This window comes from Podarcis bocagei (assembly GCF_964188305.1).
Source record: "Podarcis bocagei genome assembly, chromosome: 11".
Taxonomy (NCBI): domain Eukaryota; kingdom Metazoa; phylum Chordata; class Lepidosauria; order Squamata; family Lacertidae; genus Podarcis; species Podarcis bocagei.
Window position 1 is genome coordinate 66,086,341 of NC_138136.1, and position 16,058 is coordinate 66,102,398.

A 16,058-nucleotide genomic window follows, 5' to 3' on the forward strand; every position below is an offset into this window, starting at 1 on the left:
CTCCACACTTTCTCCAGAGACGGTGGCTCTCCGGGGTTCAGGCCGGGATTCTTCCCCAACTCTGTCTTGAAATGCTGGGGGTTCACCTGGAGAACTACTACCTGCAAAGCAGGTGCTCTACCACTGAGCTACAGCCCTTGCCTTCTCCCACCCCAGCTGGTTTATTGGCCATGGCATTTCAGTCACCAAACTTGTCTATGTGCTCTTGGGCTTCTGATTTCTCTTGAACGACTGACATGGCAGCGCCAGTCTGGCAAAGGAGTCTTGATCCATTCACCCACGGCATCCTGACATTTCCCTCTCCTGTATAGTCCTAGAATTGAGGAGTTGGAAGGACCCAAAGAGTCATCTAGTCCACCCCTCTGCAACCCGCAGTTTCCAGGGAGGCCTCCTTTCTTGTATGTGCACAGCATGGATGAGGTGTGCTGTGCTGCCCAAGGCCCTTTTGCCCATCCCTGCCTTGTGTCGTGGGGCATCGTCTTCACGCCTGGATCCAGGGCCAGGCTTCATTTCCCAGCCGAAGGGCACCCCACAGAAGCAGCAGGGCTTGAGCCTCTGGGGCCAGAAGCAGGCCAGCCTGGCTCGGAGGCCTCCCTTCCCCTCTCCCCATCCTCAGGGCCCTCTGGGGTCTCCCTGAAGCCCTGCTCTTTCAGGCGGGGTGGGGAGGCTTCCCTCAGAACTGAAGAAGGAAGGGGGCTCCCCAGGAAGAGGGTGGGCTGTCCTTCACATCAGGGATGCTTGAGCTTTGGTTCCTGGACTGCAGGGGGTTGGACTGGATGACCTCAGGGGTCCCTTCCAACCCAGCACATCTGTGACTCTCTTTTAAAAAGTGGGCCGAGATGGGAGCATGTGCTTCAAACCTTTTTGTAATGCAAAAAAGAACTGACACAATAAAGGCCTGGTTCCATTGTGGGTTCTTGTCAAAAGGGGGTGGGGTGCAAGGGGGTCTCAGTTCACAACAAATGCTCTGTGTGCGGCCTTTGCGACCCAGCAGCTGCCGCAGCGAAGTCCACGTCCAGCCGGGCTTCCATCCCATCCAGGCAGACCAGAGTGCTGGGGGGCAAGGCAACCACAGGAAAGGAACAGAAACGGGAAACAAAATATACCGCGTCACATACAAAGGGGAAGAGGAAGAGGAGACCAAAGGAAAATGCGGAAATGCTACATTTCTCTCCCATCTCCTCCCCGTACATATTTCTCCTGGTTGTAACATTGCCAGTAATACCCAGTAAAAACCTTTTCGGGATGAAAAAGGAAAGGTCCCTCAATCAACAGTAATGAAGCCGTGAATCAGATTGTGAGTGTGAGAGCAAGAGAGGGAGCTGCTCTTGTTGCTCTTTCAGCTGAACTACTCCAGGGGCGCATCTTGTGCACAGCAGAATCTTTAGCGCCTGCCTCCTCCTGACGCTGTCTCTGCGCTGCTCACTTCTACTGTGTGTCGGCCGGAGAACGTCTCCCAGGCTGGGCATCCCTTCATCAGCCAAGATGCCCACCTGGCACTGCCCTGCAATGGCTCAGAGCAGCAGACCCAAGTTGCCTCCCTAGCAAGGTGGGAATGGAGAGATGGGTTTCATCCGGCGCTCGGTCCCAGTCTTCCTCCCATTCAGAACCAACCAGAACGAAGACAGTTGTTGACATATTCAGGATGGACAGCAGGAAGGGCTCCTTCTCCAAGGCTAGACATCGCTCCCACTAGACGCAGTGTCAGCAAGCCACCTGGGTGCCATGAAAGGCGGACTGGACCAAGGCAGGGAGGAGGAGGGGGCCCTCTGTGGCCACAGGGCATGCTGGCTGTGGGCTCCCCATGGAAGGAGAGCAGCCGCAGGGAGGGTCTCCCACTCCAGGGACGTCCTGCACAAGGCCCTTGGGTAGCCACAGGGGGCAGCAGGAGGCTGGGCTCAAGAAGCCTTGGGCCTGACCCAGCAGAGCAGTGCCCCCTCTGGTGGGCCAGATCCAGCCGCTGCTGCCCAGGACTGTGGGAAAAGGGAGAGGGGGCTTGCCACTGCTTCACCCAGGAGCCCTTGCCCTTGCCGAGGTCCCTGTGCTGGTGTCCGAGGCGCCTTCCTGCATGCTTCTGCTCAGTCAAGGGGGCAAGTGCCAGGGCCAAGGCTGTGGGGACACCGTGGGGCTGGGTGCCTGGGTGTCTCCTCCTTGTGGGGTGGGGGCAGGGAGGTGTTCAGACGTGGCAGAGGGAGTCGTGAGAGGCAGGGGGAGAGACACTGCCAGGGCTTCCTTCTAGGCTGCATTCTCCTCTGTGGTGGCTGCTGTGTAGATGATGCTGGACTTGATGGGCTGAGAATCCCGTCTGCAGGGGGGGAGTGGGAGGCAAGTAGAGGCACATTTAGGACAGAGTTCTTCCCCCTCTCCCCAGCAGCCAGGTCTCCACTGGACCCCTTTGTGCCTCAGACTGCCCTTCCATTGGGGCAGGTCACAGACAGAAGTGGGAAAGGGGAGCAGCTCTTGGGACCCTCCCTGAGAAGCGGGAGAGGGGAGAAAGGCCGAGAAAGAGCACCTGGGAGGCACGGGGGGTCCCCCCCAGCCACGAGGACTCTTGTGGCACCCCTCCCAGAAGGGGGTCCTAGGCAGAAGCCCCAGATCCAGGAGCTGCCCTGAAAGAGCCTCTGCTGGGCTTTGTGCCTTCAGCTCCAGGGGCTTGCAATGCCCCTCCCCTCTTACCTGCGGTTCTGGGCCTGGTGCTTCCGGACATAGAGGAAGAAGGCCAGAGCAGTGATGCCAAAGAGAGCTGCAAATATGGCGGCCAACACGTCCCCTGTGGAAAGAGAGCAACCTGTTGGTTCTGTCCTGGGGAAGGTAGCCAAGGGAGGCCTTGAGTGGTGTGAGGGGAGTGAGGGAGGTCCTGTCCTGTCTGGCTGGTGGGGGGGCCCTTCTGAGGCACCTTCCAGGCTTGCATGAGGGGAGCCATGACCCGCACATAAAGGATGGCAGTGTGAACCACAAAGCCTGCAGGGAAACTGGTGGAGAAGAGCTCTTGCCCCAGACCCCCCAGCAAGAAGGCAGTGAGGTCACCACCTATAGTGCCCAGGTGGAGCAAGGGATGGGGCACATACCTGTCTGAAGGGAGGAGCCCACCTGCTGGTCAGCACCTGGAAGCAAAGCAGAAAAATGGGAGTCAGACGCCAGGGAGGGGCAGCTGGGGGGCTCCTCTCCTGAGCTACTAACCAGTGATCAATGTTTCAGGTTGCGGGGGGGGGGGTGTGTGTGAAGATGGAGGAGGGGAGACACAAGCCCCTAGTTCTGCTCTTACCTGAACTTGAGGCTGGACTCTGACCTAAAACACACAAGACAGTGAATTGTAGGAGGAGCTGTGATTGTTTTCTTTTATATTTATTAGGCGCTTTGCTCACAAAAGTGTCTCAAAAAAGCTTACGGCAGAGTCTAGACACCAAAACCAACAAGAACAAGCCTGCAGAACAGTAAAACCCCCAAAAGCGCCAGTGAAAGGCGTCACCTGCCACACGAAATGGCATAACAGCACTTTAAAAACCCTTAAGTTTCAGAGCCAAATGCCCAGGTAAAAAGGGAGGGAGGAGCCTGGTGCCAAAAAATAGGTAGAGCTTTGATTGATTGATTGATTGATTGATTGATTGATTGTGGGGGGAGAGAGAAGATGTGAATTCCTCCCCTCCCAATTTTCACATGTGCCCACCATGGAAGATTTCCCAGAAGCAACCACACAAAAGCCACAGCAACTGTGTAGCCACAGAGGGAGCTTCACAAGGACCCCATTGCCCCCCAAAACTGTGGGTGGTGCTGAGGCAGTGGCAGAACTTTTGAGGGGTTCATTCACATCTTCTTTGGCAGGAAGAGGAATGGTTTGACTGTTCCCCAAAGAATAGGAGCAAGAGAAAGAAGGGAGGCAGCAGGGGAGGGGGTTATGTAACACACCACCCTGCCCCACATCAGGCCCACAGCCTATAGGTTGCAGCTCAGCCCAGATTTTAGCTCCCTGGGCGCCACAGCCAAAGGAGAGCCCAGACAAGCATCAGGGAGGCGGTGGCAGTGGCCAACCCGGCATGAAGAGCAGGGATTTGGGGAGGGAGCAGAGAAGGAAAGGAGCCTGGTGAGAGAGGAAGGGGCAGCACAGCCACCAGCCAGAGAGCCATACCTTCTCCAGAGGCTGGTTCAGGGTCTCTCCCTGAGGCACCATCTGGGGTGTGGGGCTGCCCTCTGCCTGCAAGGAGACCAAGAGCGTCAGACCTGCCCCTCCAGGGGAAGCTGCCCTTCCTCACCCACAGCTGCTTCTGCCCTCAAAAGAGGCAGCCCAAGGGGAAATGCCTGCTGAGCCTGCCAACTGGAGCATCAAGGCAGAGGGATGTCTCCCCCTCTGGCCTCCACCCCAGAGGAAGCCCAGAAGCAGAGCTGCCAGCCAGACCTCCCCGCCAGGCCCCCCCTCATTTTGGGGGCAGCCCAAGGCCTTACCTGCTGCAGATCCTGCACTGTCGCCCCCACCTTCCTCTGCAGGACCATAAGGATCCAGGGCCCTTGGAGATTCCCCCTCACCTGCAGGATTGAGCACAAGGAGCTGGTCAGTGTTGTTTTGCGCTTTTGGTCCTTGTGCTCACTCAAGGCAAGCAGGCAAAGACGGAGCCCCATAGCGAGACCTCTTGGGCCAGGGGAGCCCTGGTTCAATCTCGACTGGTGGCATTTACAGAAAGGGCTGGCAGAGAGTCATTCCTGAAACCTGGAGAGCCACTGCTGCTCTCGGAGCATGGTGGTCCAGGGGTCTGACCCTGTGACCCTATGCTTCCTATGTCCCTGGGGCAACCACCTCATCCCAGGGAATCTGCAGCCCTGTGGCCCAACTTCACAGCCTCCAAGAGGAGTGCAAGGGAGTTGCCACAGCTGCGCCTCCAGGGAGCGTGGCTGGATTTGTCATTTGGTGGGGAAAGTAGGGGAGGGTACTGCTCTCCCTGAGCAGAACTTGCAACAGCAACGCACATCCCATGACAGACACTTTGGTTTCCCCATAACGGTCTGAATCATAGATGCATAGAATCGTAGAGTTGGATGGGACCACAAGGGTCATCTAGTCCAACCCTCTGCAAGGCAGGAATCAAAGAACTTGCAACCTTGATTTTACTAGCGCCAGGCTCTCACCAACTGAGCTAACCATCAGCCAACCATTCAGGTTGCCTGAAACTGCCCCCCATAGGTGCCAAGTGCCATGCATATCAATGGTTGTCTTTGGAAGGGGGCCATTGTTCTGCACAGCTTTCCTGGGATTGGCGGCTCTGGATGGGCAGGCAGGCAAAGGAATGGTCCTGGGCTTTGCTCAGCTCCATCAAAGGTTTCCTACCCAAGCTTGGTGCTGCTGTCTAATATTAAGAGCCCTTTCACCTGTTCAGTGGCAGTAAGGCCCTCCCTGGCACCAAAGATTCAGGCTCCGTCTGATATCTCCCCAGCAAAGCCACAGATGCCCTCAAGTGACGTCCAAGCCAGGTGGAGACGGCGGAGCCTGAAACCCTCCTGTGGCTGCTGAGCAACTGCCTGGCAAACAATCCTATCTCTTCCTCCAAAGGACTCCACCTGCCCCCCCCCCTGGCCAGGCCCAGCTGCCAGGTGAGGCACACCTTGGCTTGGGAGGGGAAACCTTCCTGTGACACAACAGCCCATTCAGGGAGACCAGGAAGGAGGGCAAGTGGCGGCCCTGGGAGGGAGGCCAGATCAACAGCCTTGCCTGATAACAAGATTGTCCCACAGCCCGAGGAATCAGGGTCAGACTGTGTGTGTTTTTGTGGGTGGGACGGAGGAGGCTAGGAAGTAGCCAAGGACCAAGGGAGGGAGAAGAGAGGAGAAGAAAGGGCTGTGTCTGTCCCAGAGTCATGGACCTCAGTACACAAGAGACAAGGCTGCTCAAGATCACCTTGAATGGAGGGACTGCTCCTCTAATCCAGAACGAGACCAAGGCAGAAATCAGTGGGCGAGAGGAGCTGCTCAAAACTCTGAGAATCATAGAACGGTAGAGTTGGAAGGAACCCCAAGGGTCAATTAGTCCAACCCCCTGCAATACAGCTGCTCCCGGTACAGGGAAGACAAAGCAGCAGAACAAGGAGGAGAAGGAAAGAGGTCAGGGCAGGGAGCTACTAGAAACAAAGACTAAAGGAGAGATATAAATACTGGTGAGCATCAGGGGATGAAACATCCAAAGAGAGAAGTGGCCGGACTCTGTGGTGGCAGAGGTGTTTCTGGGGAGGCTCTCCACCTGCACTGCTCCCTGGCCCTCCTTCAGAGGGGATGGAGAACCAGTGGCCATCCAGATGTTGCTGGACTCCAGCCCATAAATCATGAGAGTTGCGCCCCAAGACCATCTAGGGAGCCACAGGCTGCCTTGTTGCTGTTCTACAGAGTTGGAGGTGTGACCGTCTTGAGGCAGAACTCTCAGCTAAGCCCAGCAACAGGCTCCCTTACCAGGTGGTTGAGCCGCTTCTGGGCTGTGGAGCATCGGGAAGCTGGCCAGGACACTCCGGCCCTGCAGACTCTGAGGCAAGCGGAAGTTGTCCTGGATCAGCTCGTCCTCATCTCCATGAAGGGTGTCCTCCAGCAGAGAGATCTGAAATGAGAAGGCACAGGTCATCCGACAGAAAACACCACTCCCAAGGATCCAAAGACAGACCTACTGTAGAGGGGAGTCCAGCAAATCACAGAATCATAGAATTGTAGGGTTGGAAGCTCTCCCCAGGGTCATCTAGTCCAACTTCCTGCAATGCAGGAATCACAGCTGGATCACCAGACCACACCCAGTGACAGAGAAGCAAGGCAACATGCAGGGAACCGTATTCCTACAAGACAACCCCTCTGCATGTTCCTCCACCCAGACAGACCTGATCTGGGGACAGCTGAATTGTCTGGTTAAAGATTGTCCAGTTCACCGTCTGGTAACAAGGTGGAGTGGTCAGTGAGCCATTATAGCGGAAGTAGCGACTGAGGTCGTCAGGAAGGAGCTTGGCTACATCAAAGGCAGGAATCCAGGTTTCTTCTCCTGGAAAGGAAAGGAGGGGAGGGTGGTCCATAGCAAAGGGACCCAGAACACCCGCTTTGTTAGACGGCCCCAGAGAGTTCCAGTAACAAGTGTGTGAGAGAGAAAACACAATGCACAATCTAACACACCTCATGGGCCTTTTTCCTAAATGGACAAACCCTAAACATCGTGGCCTCTCCTCCTAGGGGAGTTGCTCCAGCCCCAAAATATCTCAGGTCCCAAAACATCACAAGGTGTGCCCCCCCAAAAAAAGTGCAAATGCAAAGCTGTGTTGCAGAGCCCCTGCCCAAAGGGGCTGGAGCCCAGGGAGAGGCAGCCCTGACTCCCCATGGCCCAGCACCCACTCTGCACCCACAGAGTCTTGCAGGAATCTTGATTTCCCTAGACGAGGCAAAGCAAAAGCAGCCCAGCAAGAGCTGACAGGCTGGATGAGCATCTTCTGCCCATGGGCTCCTTGCAGCACCCCTTGCTCTTACCTTCCTCATGGACATCATTCAGATGTTCAAGGATGTGCTGATATGGCTCGTTTTCCTCTGACCCAACCTGGAATGGCAGTGGAAAGGGCTCTTGAGAGCTCTGAGTGGGGGCCTTTGCACCTCTCATGAGCTGGTGCTGGTGGATGTCTCCAACGCAGCCCCCTCCCACTGCCCCAGAGCGCAGGAGGAGCTGCTCAGACCCCTTGCACGGCTTCATTTGCCCCCTCTTTCTGCCACCATCACCTGCAGAAATGCAGCCAGCACAGCCAAGCCTCCGGGCTCGACCAGCGCCTCCTGGATGGTGTCAAAGTGGGAGCTGTAATAAACCACATGAATCTGGAAGCAGAAAGAGAGAAGAGCCATGAGTCCCTCAAAAGTCCCATCTGGACCTTCTCCAGCAGCTCAAGAAGTCAGGCAGTGTTTCACTTCATACAGTATGTTTATAGAATGGCATTATGATATTGGTAGATTTATTTTCCTATATTCCTCCAGGGATGGCCATCCTACTTTCAGGATTTCTTCCTGAGGTGCAGAGGCATCTAGCTGGCAGCTTTGGGGCAAAGAATGCCGGATTCAACGGACCATTAGCTGAATTCAGCAAGTTTTCAGCTGGAAAGTCTATGCAAAATCATCTATGGCTCCGACCGGGTGGAATGCTCTGTCCGGGAGACTAGGGCCCTGCAGGATTTAACCTTCTTCCATCGGGCCTGTAAGACAGAGCTATTCCACCTGGCCTTTAATTTGAATTCAGCCTGATCTTTTATTTCCCTTCTCTTCTCTTCCCTCCCCTTTTGTGAAGATTACCCGCTCTGAGACCCCACAGCTAATTCTCCCCTGGCCTCCTTGCTGGCCCAAGTAGGACCAATTCAGCCAGCTAGCCCTGGTGACTATCTAATGCTTATTGGATGGATTTCCCCCAAATTGATTTCTGAACTTTGAATTTTATTGTTATTCATGTTTTTATACTGTTATTTTATGATGCTTCTATGTGGTATTACAATTAAGTGCTTTAAATTTGTTGTTAGCTGCCCTGAGCCTGGTTTCTGAACCAGGAAGGGCGGGGTATAAATAAATTATTATTATTATTATTATTATTATTATTATTATTATTATTATTATTATTATTATTATTATTACCTATAAATCCAAAAGGTGAAATTAATGGCTGCTATTTTAAAAAGATAAATACCTGTGCTTACCTGATATTATTATTTGTACTGTCATCAAGGTCATCATTATATGACATCATACAATATTTTTATACTATTCGATTGCGATACTGCCCTCATTGTTATGGATTAGACTGGACTGGTGAGCTTCCCTCCGAGGCATTTTTTTGGGGGGCGGGGCTGTAAATGTCATAAATCCAGCTGTGCTGCCCCCTCCACCGCCAAGCCCTTCCCTGACCCTGCTGATGCAACCTTTGGGCCCCCAGATCAGCCAAGGGCCTGGGGGGGTCACCAGCACCCCCTCCTGTCAGGTCTGTGGATCAGGAGGACTGGGGATTCTTTTGGGGGGGCTGTCATAGTTTTTATTTATTCAAACTACTCACAAGCCACCTGTCTGCATGAGACCCTCTCAAAGCAGCCAAGCAAGAGGCCAGAAGCAGGCGGGAGCCGCGCAAGGCGCAGTGGGACTTACCTCCCCAGCATAGCGGTGCCCATCCACTGTGTGCTCAGAGCCGGGCTTCAGGGCAGACCCCCAGTGCAAGTGCAGCTGGGCAGCCTGGTATGGCTGTGGGAATCCCCCGCCGGTGAGGGTCAAATTCCTGGGCAGGTCGAGGACCACTGCGGGGGGGGGGGTGTAAAGTGGAGAGACACTCAGAAGAAGAAGAAGAAGAGTTTGGATTTGATATCCTGCTTTATCACTCCCCTTCAGGAGTCTCAAAGCGGCTCACATTCTCCTTTCCCTTCCTCCCCCACAACAAACACTCTGTGAGGTGAGTGGGGCTGAGAGACTTCAGAGAAGTGTGACTGGCCCAAGGTCACCTAGCAGCTGCATGTGGAGGAGCGGAGACGCGAACCCGGTTCCCCAGATTACGAGACTACCGCTCTTAACCACTACACCACACTGGCACACTGGCTCAGGATGAGAGGCTGCTGCTTCCCTCTCCTTCTTTGCACGCTGGAGACAGAGCTTCCCTCCTTGGCATCCTTTGCACCAAGGGCACCGCTCAGGCAAAACTCACAAGGCGCCTGAGGGCAGAAGGCTCTGCTGCTCAGCTCCTGCTTCTGGTTGGCGAAGGGGAGAGCAGGATGCTGGAATGGATGGGTCCTATTGGGCCTGATCTAGCAGGGCTCTTCTTATGTTCTGAAGTGCCTGCTGGGCACCTCATCCACATCGTCTTCTCACCAAAGGGAAGCCTAGAAACAAGCAGGACCTGCGTGCAAGTTCAGCCACTCTCTCCCCAGCCATTGGCATTCAGAGGCACTGACTCCTCTGGCAGGCAGAGCACAGTCCTCATGTCTAGTAGACATCAGGAGGTTTATCTTCCATGAATCCCCCCCCCCCTTGGGTGGGCGGCCATTACTCTGGGCAAAAGTTGTAAGGAAAATGGGCGGGGGGGGCACACAGTGAGTTCCGTCAGCTTTTCTGTCTTCTCTGCAGGCCGCTGCTTGCACTGCACAGGGAAGTCAGGCAGAGGAGGAGACCCACTTCCGACAGACGGCACAGTTGGGGCAGAAGTGCTGGCACTCGCACGCTGGAACAAATCTGAGGCATCCAGGAATAGGTGTCTGCAGGTGGCATTGCAATGGCAAATAATAGTAATAGTGCCACTGTATTCTGCTCTGGTCAGACCACACCTGGAGTACTGTGTCCAGTTCTGGGCACCACAGTTCAAGAAGGACACTGACAAACTGGAACGTGTCCAGAGGAGGGCAACCAAAATGGTCAAAGGCTAAGGGAGCTGGGCATGTTTAGCCTGGAGAAGAGGAGGTTAAGGGGTGATATGATAGCCATGTTCAAATATATAAAAGGATGTCACATAGAGGAGGGAGAAAGGTTGTTTTCTGCTGCTCCAGAGAAGCGGACACGGAGCAATGGATCCAAACTACAAGAAAGAAGATTCCACCTAAACATTAGGAAGAACTTCCTGACAGTAAGAGCTGTTCGACAGTGGAATTTGCTGCCAAGGAGTGTGGTGGAGTCTCCTCCTTTGGAGGTCTTTAAGCAGAGGCTTGACAACCATATGTCAGGAGTGCTCTGATGGTGTTTCCTGCTTGGCAGGGGGTTGGACTCAATGGCCCTTGTGGTCTCTTCCAACTCTATGATTCTATGATTCTATGAAATGTATTCCCAGGTGCTTCCCACCCGCCACTGGGCGAGGTCTGCAGCCGGCCTAATTCCACACCCCTGACCCCACACAGACCTTTGCATCCAAGGGATGGGGTGAGATTAAAAATTCCCCATCTCATTTGGATACTTTGACTTCTTTGCCAAATTGATAGAAAGAGGCACCGGTTTCTGGGGTGGGAAACCTGGCGGGTGGCCCCTTCTCCTGCCTCTTCTTGAGAGCTACAGCTGCTGCTTTTGCAGCAGAGGCAAGACCTTCCGGCAAAGAGTCTCTGGGCTGCGCAGCACAGCTCCTTGCACTGCCTCTCTCTCCAGGAAGAGGAGCAGGAGGCTGGGACTGTGGCAGGGGCCCCTGGGACTCAGAGGGGCCCCTGAGAACCTTAGCCTAAATGGCGGGTCTCTTTCTCTTAATTTTCAAATAAAAGCATACAAATACCAACTCACATGTCATGCAGATTTTTGTACAATTCAAGTTTATCCCACCTTAAACTGGTGGGAAAAGATAGCAGACATTCATATGAGTGATCAACCCCCCCCAAAAAAAAAGTAATCATCCAATTCAGGCAATGTAAGAACCCTAAGTAAACAATACAACTTATTTAAAATCGCTGCATATACTAAAATATCCCTCCCCATAAAAAATAAAATAAAAATAAAATCCATGACCTGGGGATGGGAAAAACCCAGTTCTGTGATACATGTTTGTGGCCTATGAGGTTAATTAAGATAAGGTAGAAAATAAAATAAAAGAATAAGAATAGTAAGAATAGTAATAATAATCAGGCATTCCACACTCCAGCATAGTAAGAAGGGGGCTGCTGGTTCTGATTTATTCATTGATGTATGTAAATCTGTGGTAATTTAAACTTCCTTGTACAGTGGTACCTCGGGTTAAGAACTTAATTCGTTCTGGAGGTCCGTTCTTAACCTGAAACTGTTCTTAACCTGAGGTACCACTTTAGCTAATGGGGCCTCCCACTGTCGCTGCGCGATTTCTGTTCTCATCCTGAAGCAAAGTTCTTAACCCGAGGTACTATTTCTGGGTTAGCAGAGTCTGTAACCTGAAGTGTCTGTAACCTGAAGCGTCTGTAATCTGAGGTACCACTGTAGTGCTTTTTATCAGAATGAGGGTATGTACTTGTGTCAGGGGTTCAGGAGCAGAGACGCAGAGAAGGGAGGAGACAGAGAGCGAGGGGGAGGAATACGAAGGAAAGATGAGTGGGGATGACGAACCGAGATCGCCGAGCTTATCCAGTGAGTCCGAGGATTCCCAGAAGGGAGCGCCAGCGGTCAGAGCAAGGGGGGAAAACAGGGGGACACCCCAGGAAGAAGGGTCCAGAGAGGGATCAGAGAGCAGCAGTTGGAGATCGGGACCCACGTACCCAGCCGGGAGCAGCGGGGAGGAAGGGGACCAGATATCGGGTTCCGGAGGCTTTCAGAAGGAGGGAGGGCATGAGTCAGGAGTAGTCACGCCCACCTCGGGGAGCGACGAAACGATCAAGAGGAAGGTGGAGAGTTGGGCGCGCGCGCCAAGTTCAAATGTAGCGGAAGCTGGCGCAGTAAGCAGCCCAGAGAGTGAACCAGGTCCCAAAGCCCGCCGAAAGGAGGCGGAAGGGTCAGGGGGGTCCGCGTCAGAAGAGAGTAGGAAAGAAGAGACCCCGGGGGGCAGAAGGACCCAGAGACGGAAGGAAAGGCGCAGGAGGTGGAGCAAGGCTAGGGTATTAAGCTGGTGTGCTAGAGGCGGAGACTCAGACGGGTCTTCGCCGGTCTGACCTAGAAGAAGTAGGGCTGCACATTGCAGTTTGGAAATGGAACCTGTAATCCAATAAAGACTCTTTTAACCTGAACGCTGGCTAGCGTGGTCCTATGTGAGCTGGGACTGAGTGGCAGCCCTGACAGTAAGACCCGTCTCCTTAAAGCTTCGGACACCTGATACCTCGCAGCGGAGGCAGAAGCAGCGAGAGGAGGAAATTGGTGTTTGGGAGCGAGCTCACAACGGTTGGCAGAGATGACGGAAGCAGAGAAAATTTCAGCGCTGCAACAGGCAGTGACCCAATTGAACGCGGAGGTACAGGCATCCAAGAAAAGGGAGGAGGATGCGGCAGCCGCCTACAGAGATCTCCACGCCAGGTTTGAAGCATTGGCTAAGCATGGGCAGCCAGGACCCAGACCGGAGGGGGTTGGGTTGGCACGGAGAGCAGGAGGGCTTGTGGCTCACTTCGATGGGAATTTACAACAGTACCCCAATTTTCGAGCAGACGTAATGTGCGCACTGCAACTGCTGGCGAAAGACTTTAGGGATGAGGAAGAGAAAGTGGGGTTTATACTATCCCATTTGCATGGGGATGCGAAAGCGTGGCTACGCAATTTGTGGAGGGATAAAGATCCGGCGCTTCAGAATGCAGATGCCTTTATCAAAGCGATGGATGCGTGCTTTTTATCTACCATTGACGTGGATCTTGCCCGACGGGAGATTCATGGACTGAAACAAGGGAGGGCGAGCGTACGCCAGTATCACGCCCGCTTTTTTGCGCTGGTCAGTGCCTTAGAATGGGACCGGGATTCGCCCCCAGTCAGAGACCTCTTCTGGGAGGGTTTGAGCAGTGCTGTTAAAGACGAAATTGCGAGGGGGGAGAGGCCCCGGAGCACGCAGGAGGTGGTCCAAAGGGCGCTGACTGTGGGGGTGAGGCTGGAAGAACGTCCATGGTGCAGAGACGAAGGACGTGGAGGGCGCGAAGCAGCGAGAAGTTTCTCTTTCGTTCCCAGGGAAGCTGCGCGTGCGCAATCCACACCTCCGCCAGGAGGGGGAGTGGAACCTATGGAGGTGGGAGGCGCCAGGGCTCAGTCAGCTACCAGAGCCCCTGCACCGGCGGCAGTCAAGACTAAACCTCCTAGAGGGACCAGGAAGTGTTATATATGCGACAGCTCTCAACACTTGGCGAAAGAGTGTCCCCAGAGGAGCTCCAAGCACACTGCAGCCTCCGCAACGGTGAAAGCGGCCACGCAACACAGCGAACAACAGCAGGGAAACGACGATGTCTGGCTGGAGACAGAGGCACTGGGGCCCAGCCAGACGCATCACTGAAGCAGTCCCCAGCAATCTTGCAACCCACGGACCCCCTCCCACCCAAACCAGTAGTGCAACTCACAGCATCTCTCCAGCTGCCCGATGGCGTCACTATCGAAGTGCCGCTTTCTGTGGATTCTGGAAGCAACGCAGACTTTATAGCACAGGATTTTGTGGAGCAGCACGCTATACAGCTATTACCGGCCACTCTGCCCCTGCAAGTCGTCACAGTGGATGGTAGAGAGTTGCTGGGGGGGCAGGTGGTGAAGCAAACGCCGCCAATGGTGATGCGCCTTGGCAACCACAGGGAAGTCATCAGTTTTAACGTCACCCGCCTGTCGGACACACCCATTGTGTTGGGCATGAGTTGGCTGGACAGGCACAGTCCGACACTGGCTTGGTACCAGCGACAGCTGATCTTCGGCTCCTCTTACTGCGCAGAACACTGCATCCTGCCCGAACAGGAGGGAGAGGAGGAGGAATCACAACTGCAGTTGGGAACGTTGCAAGCAGTCCCCCACAAATACGCAGACTTTCTGGAGGTCTTCTGCGAGAAGGAGGCAGACAAGTTACCACCGCACAGGCAATATGACTGCAAGATTGACCTCCTACCAGGGGCGACGCTACCGAAGGGGAAGCTGTATTCCATGTCGGAGGATGAACTACAGGAACTCAAACAGTTCATAGATCACAATTTGGAGCGCGGTTTCATCCGGGAGTCCAGGGCAGTAGGGGGCAGTCCTGTTTTCTTTGTGAAGAAGAAGGACACGCCCCAAAAAAGGCTGGTGGTGGATTTTCGCCTCTTGAACAAGATGACCAAGCCCTCTGATTTCCCCATGCCCAGGATTGACGACCTACTGGCGACGGTGCGCAAGGGACGCGTGTTTACCAAGTTGGACCTGCGAGGGGCGTACAATCTCATCCGCATGAGGGAGGGCGATGAGTGGAAGACAGCCATGTTCACGCATCTGGGAACCTACGAGTACAGAGTGATGCCGTTTGGATTGCAAAACGGTTCTCACTGTTTTCAAGCTTTCATGCATCATGTGTTGGCGGGACTCCTCTACAAGAAGTGCGTCTGCTTTCTGGATGACATCCTGATATTCTCCGAGTCGCAGCAAGCGCATGACCAGGATGTTCGGGAGGTGCTGGAGAGGTTGCAGCAGCATAGACTGTACGCCAAACTGGAGAAGTGCCAGTTCGACACGACGGAGGTGGATTTCTTGGGTTACAAGTTGTCGGACAAGGGGCTAGCCATGGACAGCGCCAGGGTTCGAGCGGTGTTGGATTGGAAGAGCCCGCGCAACCGGAAGGAGGTCCAGCGGTTTGTCGGCTTCGCCAACTTCTATCGCAAGTTTATCAAAGGGTGCGCGATGCAGACGGCGGCTATTATGGACACGCTAAGCTCCAAGAAAAAGAAATTCATCTGGACGGAGCAGGCGGAGCAGTCCTTTCAGGCACTCAAGCGTCTCTTCGCGTCGGAAGAGCAACTGCTGCATATCGACCCCAGCAGACCGATGCGGGTGGAGACAGACGCGTCCGATAGAGCAGTGGGAGCTGTCCTGCTGCAGAGGGACCCACAGGGGGTCTGGAGGCCGGGAGCGTTCTACTCCAGAAAGCTCACCAAGTCGGAGCAGAACTACACCATCTGGGACAGGGAGTTGCTTGCCATTCATGCAGCCTTCAAGGCGTGGAGACACTTCCTGATCGGCGCCAAGCACACGGTGCAGGTCTGCACGGACCACAAGAATCTGGAGCACTGGCGCACGGCGAAGTTCCTGAACCAGAGGCAGATACGTTGGGCGGAGTTCTTTGCTGACTTCGATTTCCGAATAGAGTACGTCCCAGGCGACACCAACATCATGGCGGATGCACTGTCCCGAAAACCGCAATACCTCGAAGAGGCGACGCCAGCGGCAGCCATGCACATCTTCGCGCCAGCTGCGTGGGCGTGCGCTTCAGCCACAGTAGACCTGGATGCGGTGCGGCGGGCGTTGCAGGACGACTCATTCGCGCAGGCGAAGATGGCCGAGGTGCACAAGGGCACAGCGAAGAGCGACGAGTTCCAGATACGGGACGGCTTGCTCTTACGTAAAGGGGCCATCTACGTGCCGGGAGATGAACTTCGCGCCAAGGTACTGCAGCAGTTGCACGACGCACCCACGGCCGGGCACTTTGGCACGGAAAAAACGGTGGAATTAGTCGCAAGGGACTTTTGGTG

The 16,058-nt window shown here is 54.5% G+C and overlaps 1 protein-coding gene across 2 annotated transcripts in view; it reads right to left on the reverse strand.

Moving 5' to 3' along the window:
• Positions 1–848: 848 nt before the first annotated feature.
• CA9 (carbonic anhydrase 9) overlaps positions 849–16,058 on the reverse strand; it is a 33,750-nt gene continuing 18,540 nt past the window's right edge. The window contains exons 4-14 of one of the 2 annotated variants that reach the window (XM_081213359.1): positions 9,118–9,263; positions 7,720–7,812; positions 7,477–7,543; positions 6,843–7,000; positions 6,430–6,571; positions 4,441–4,521; positions 4,127–4,192; positions 3,266–3,289; positions 3,069–3,104; positions 2,677–2,770; positions 849–2,305 (exon numbers count right to left, since the gene is read on the reverse strand). In XM_081213359.1, the coding sequence (XP_081069485.1) occupies positions 2,236–2,305; positions 2,677–2,770; positions 3,069–3,104; positions 3,266–3,289; positions 4,127–4,192; positions 4,441–4,521; positions 6,430–6,571; positions 6,843–7,000; positions 7,477–7,543; positions 7,720–7,812; positions 9,118–9,263 (977 nt within the window). In that variant the 3' untranslated portion in view covers positions 849–2,235. The remainder of the gene's footprint in view (positions 2,306–2,676; positions 2,771–3,068; positions 3,105–3,265; positions 3,290–4,126; positions 4,193–4,440; positions 4,522–6,429; positions 6,572–6,842; positions 7,001–7,476; positions 7,544–7,719; positions 7,813–9,117; positions 9,264–16,058) is intronic. The other variant, XM_081213360.1, reaches the window with a different exon arrangement.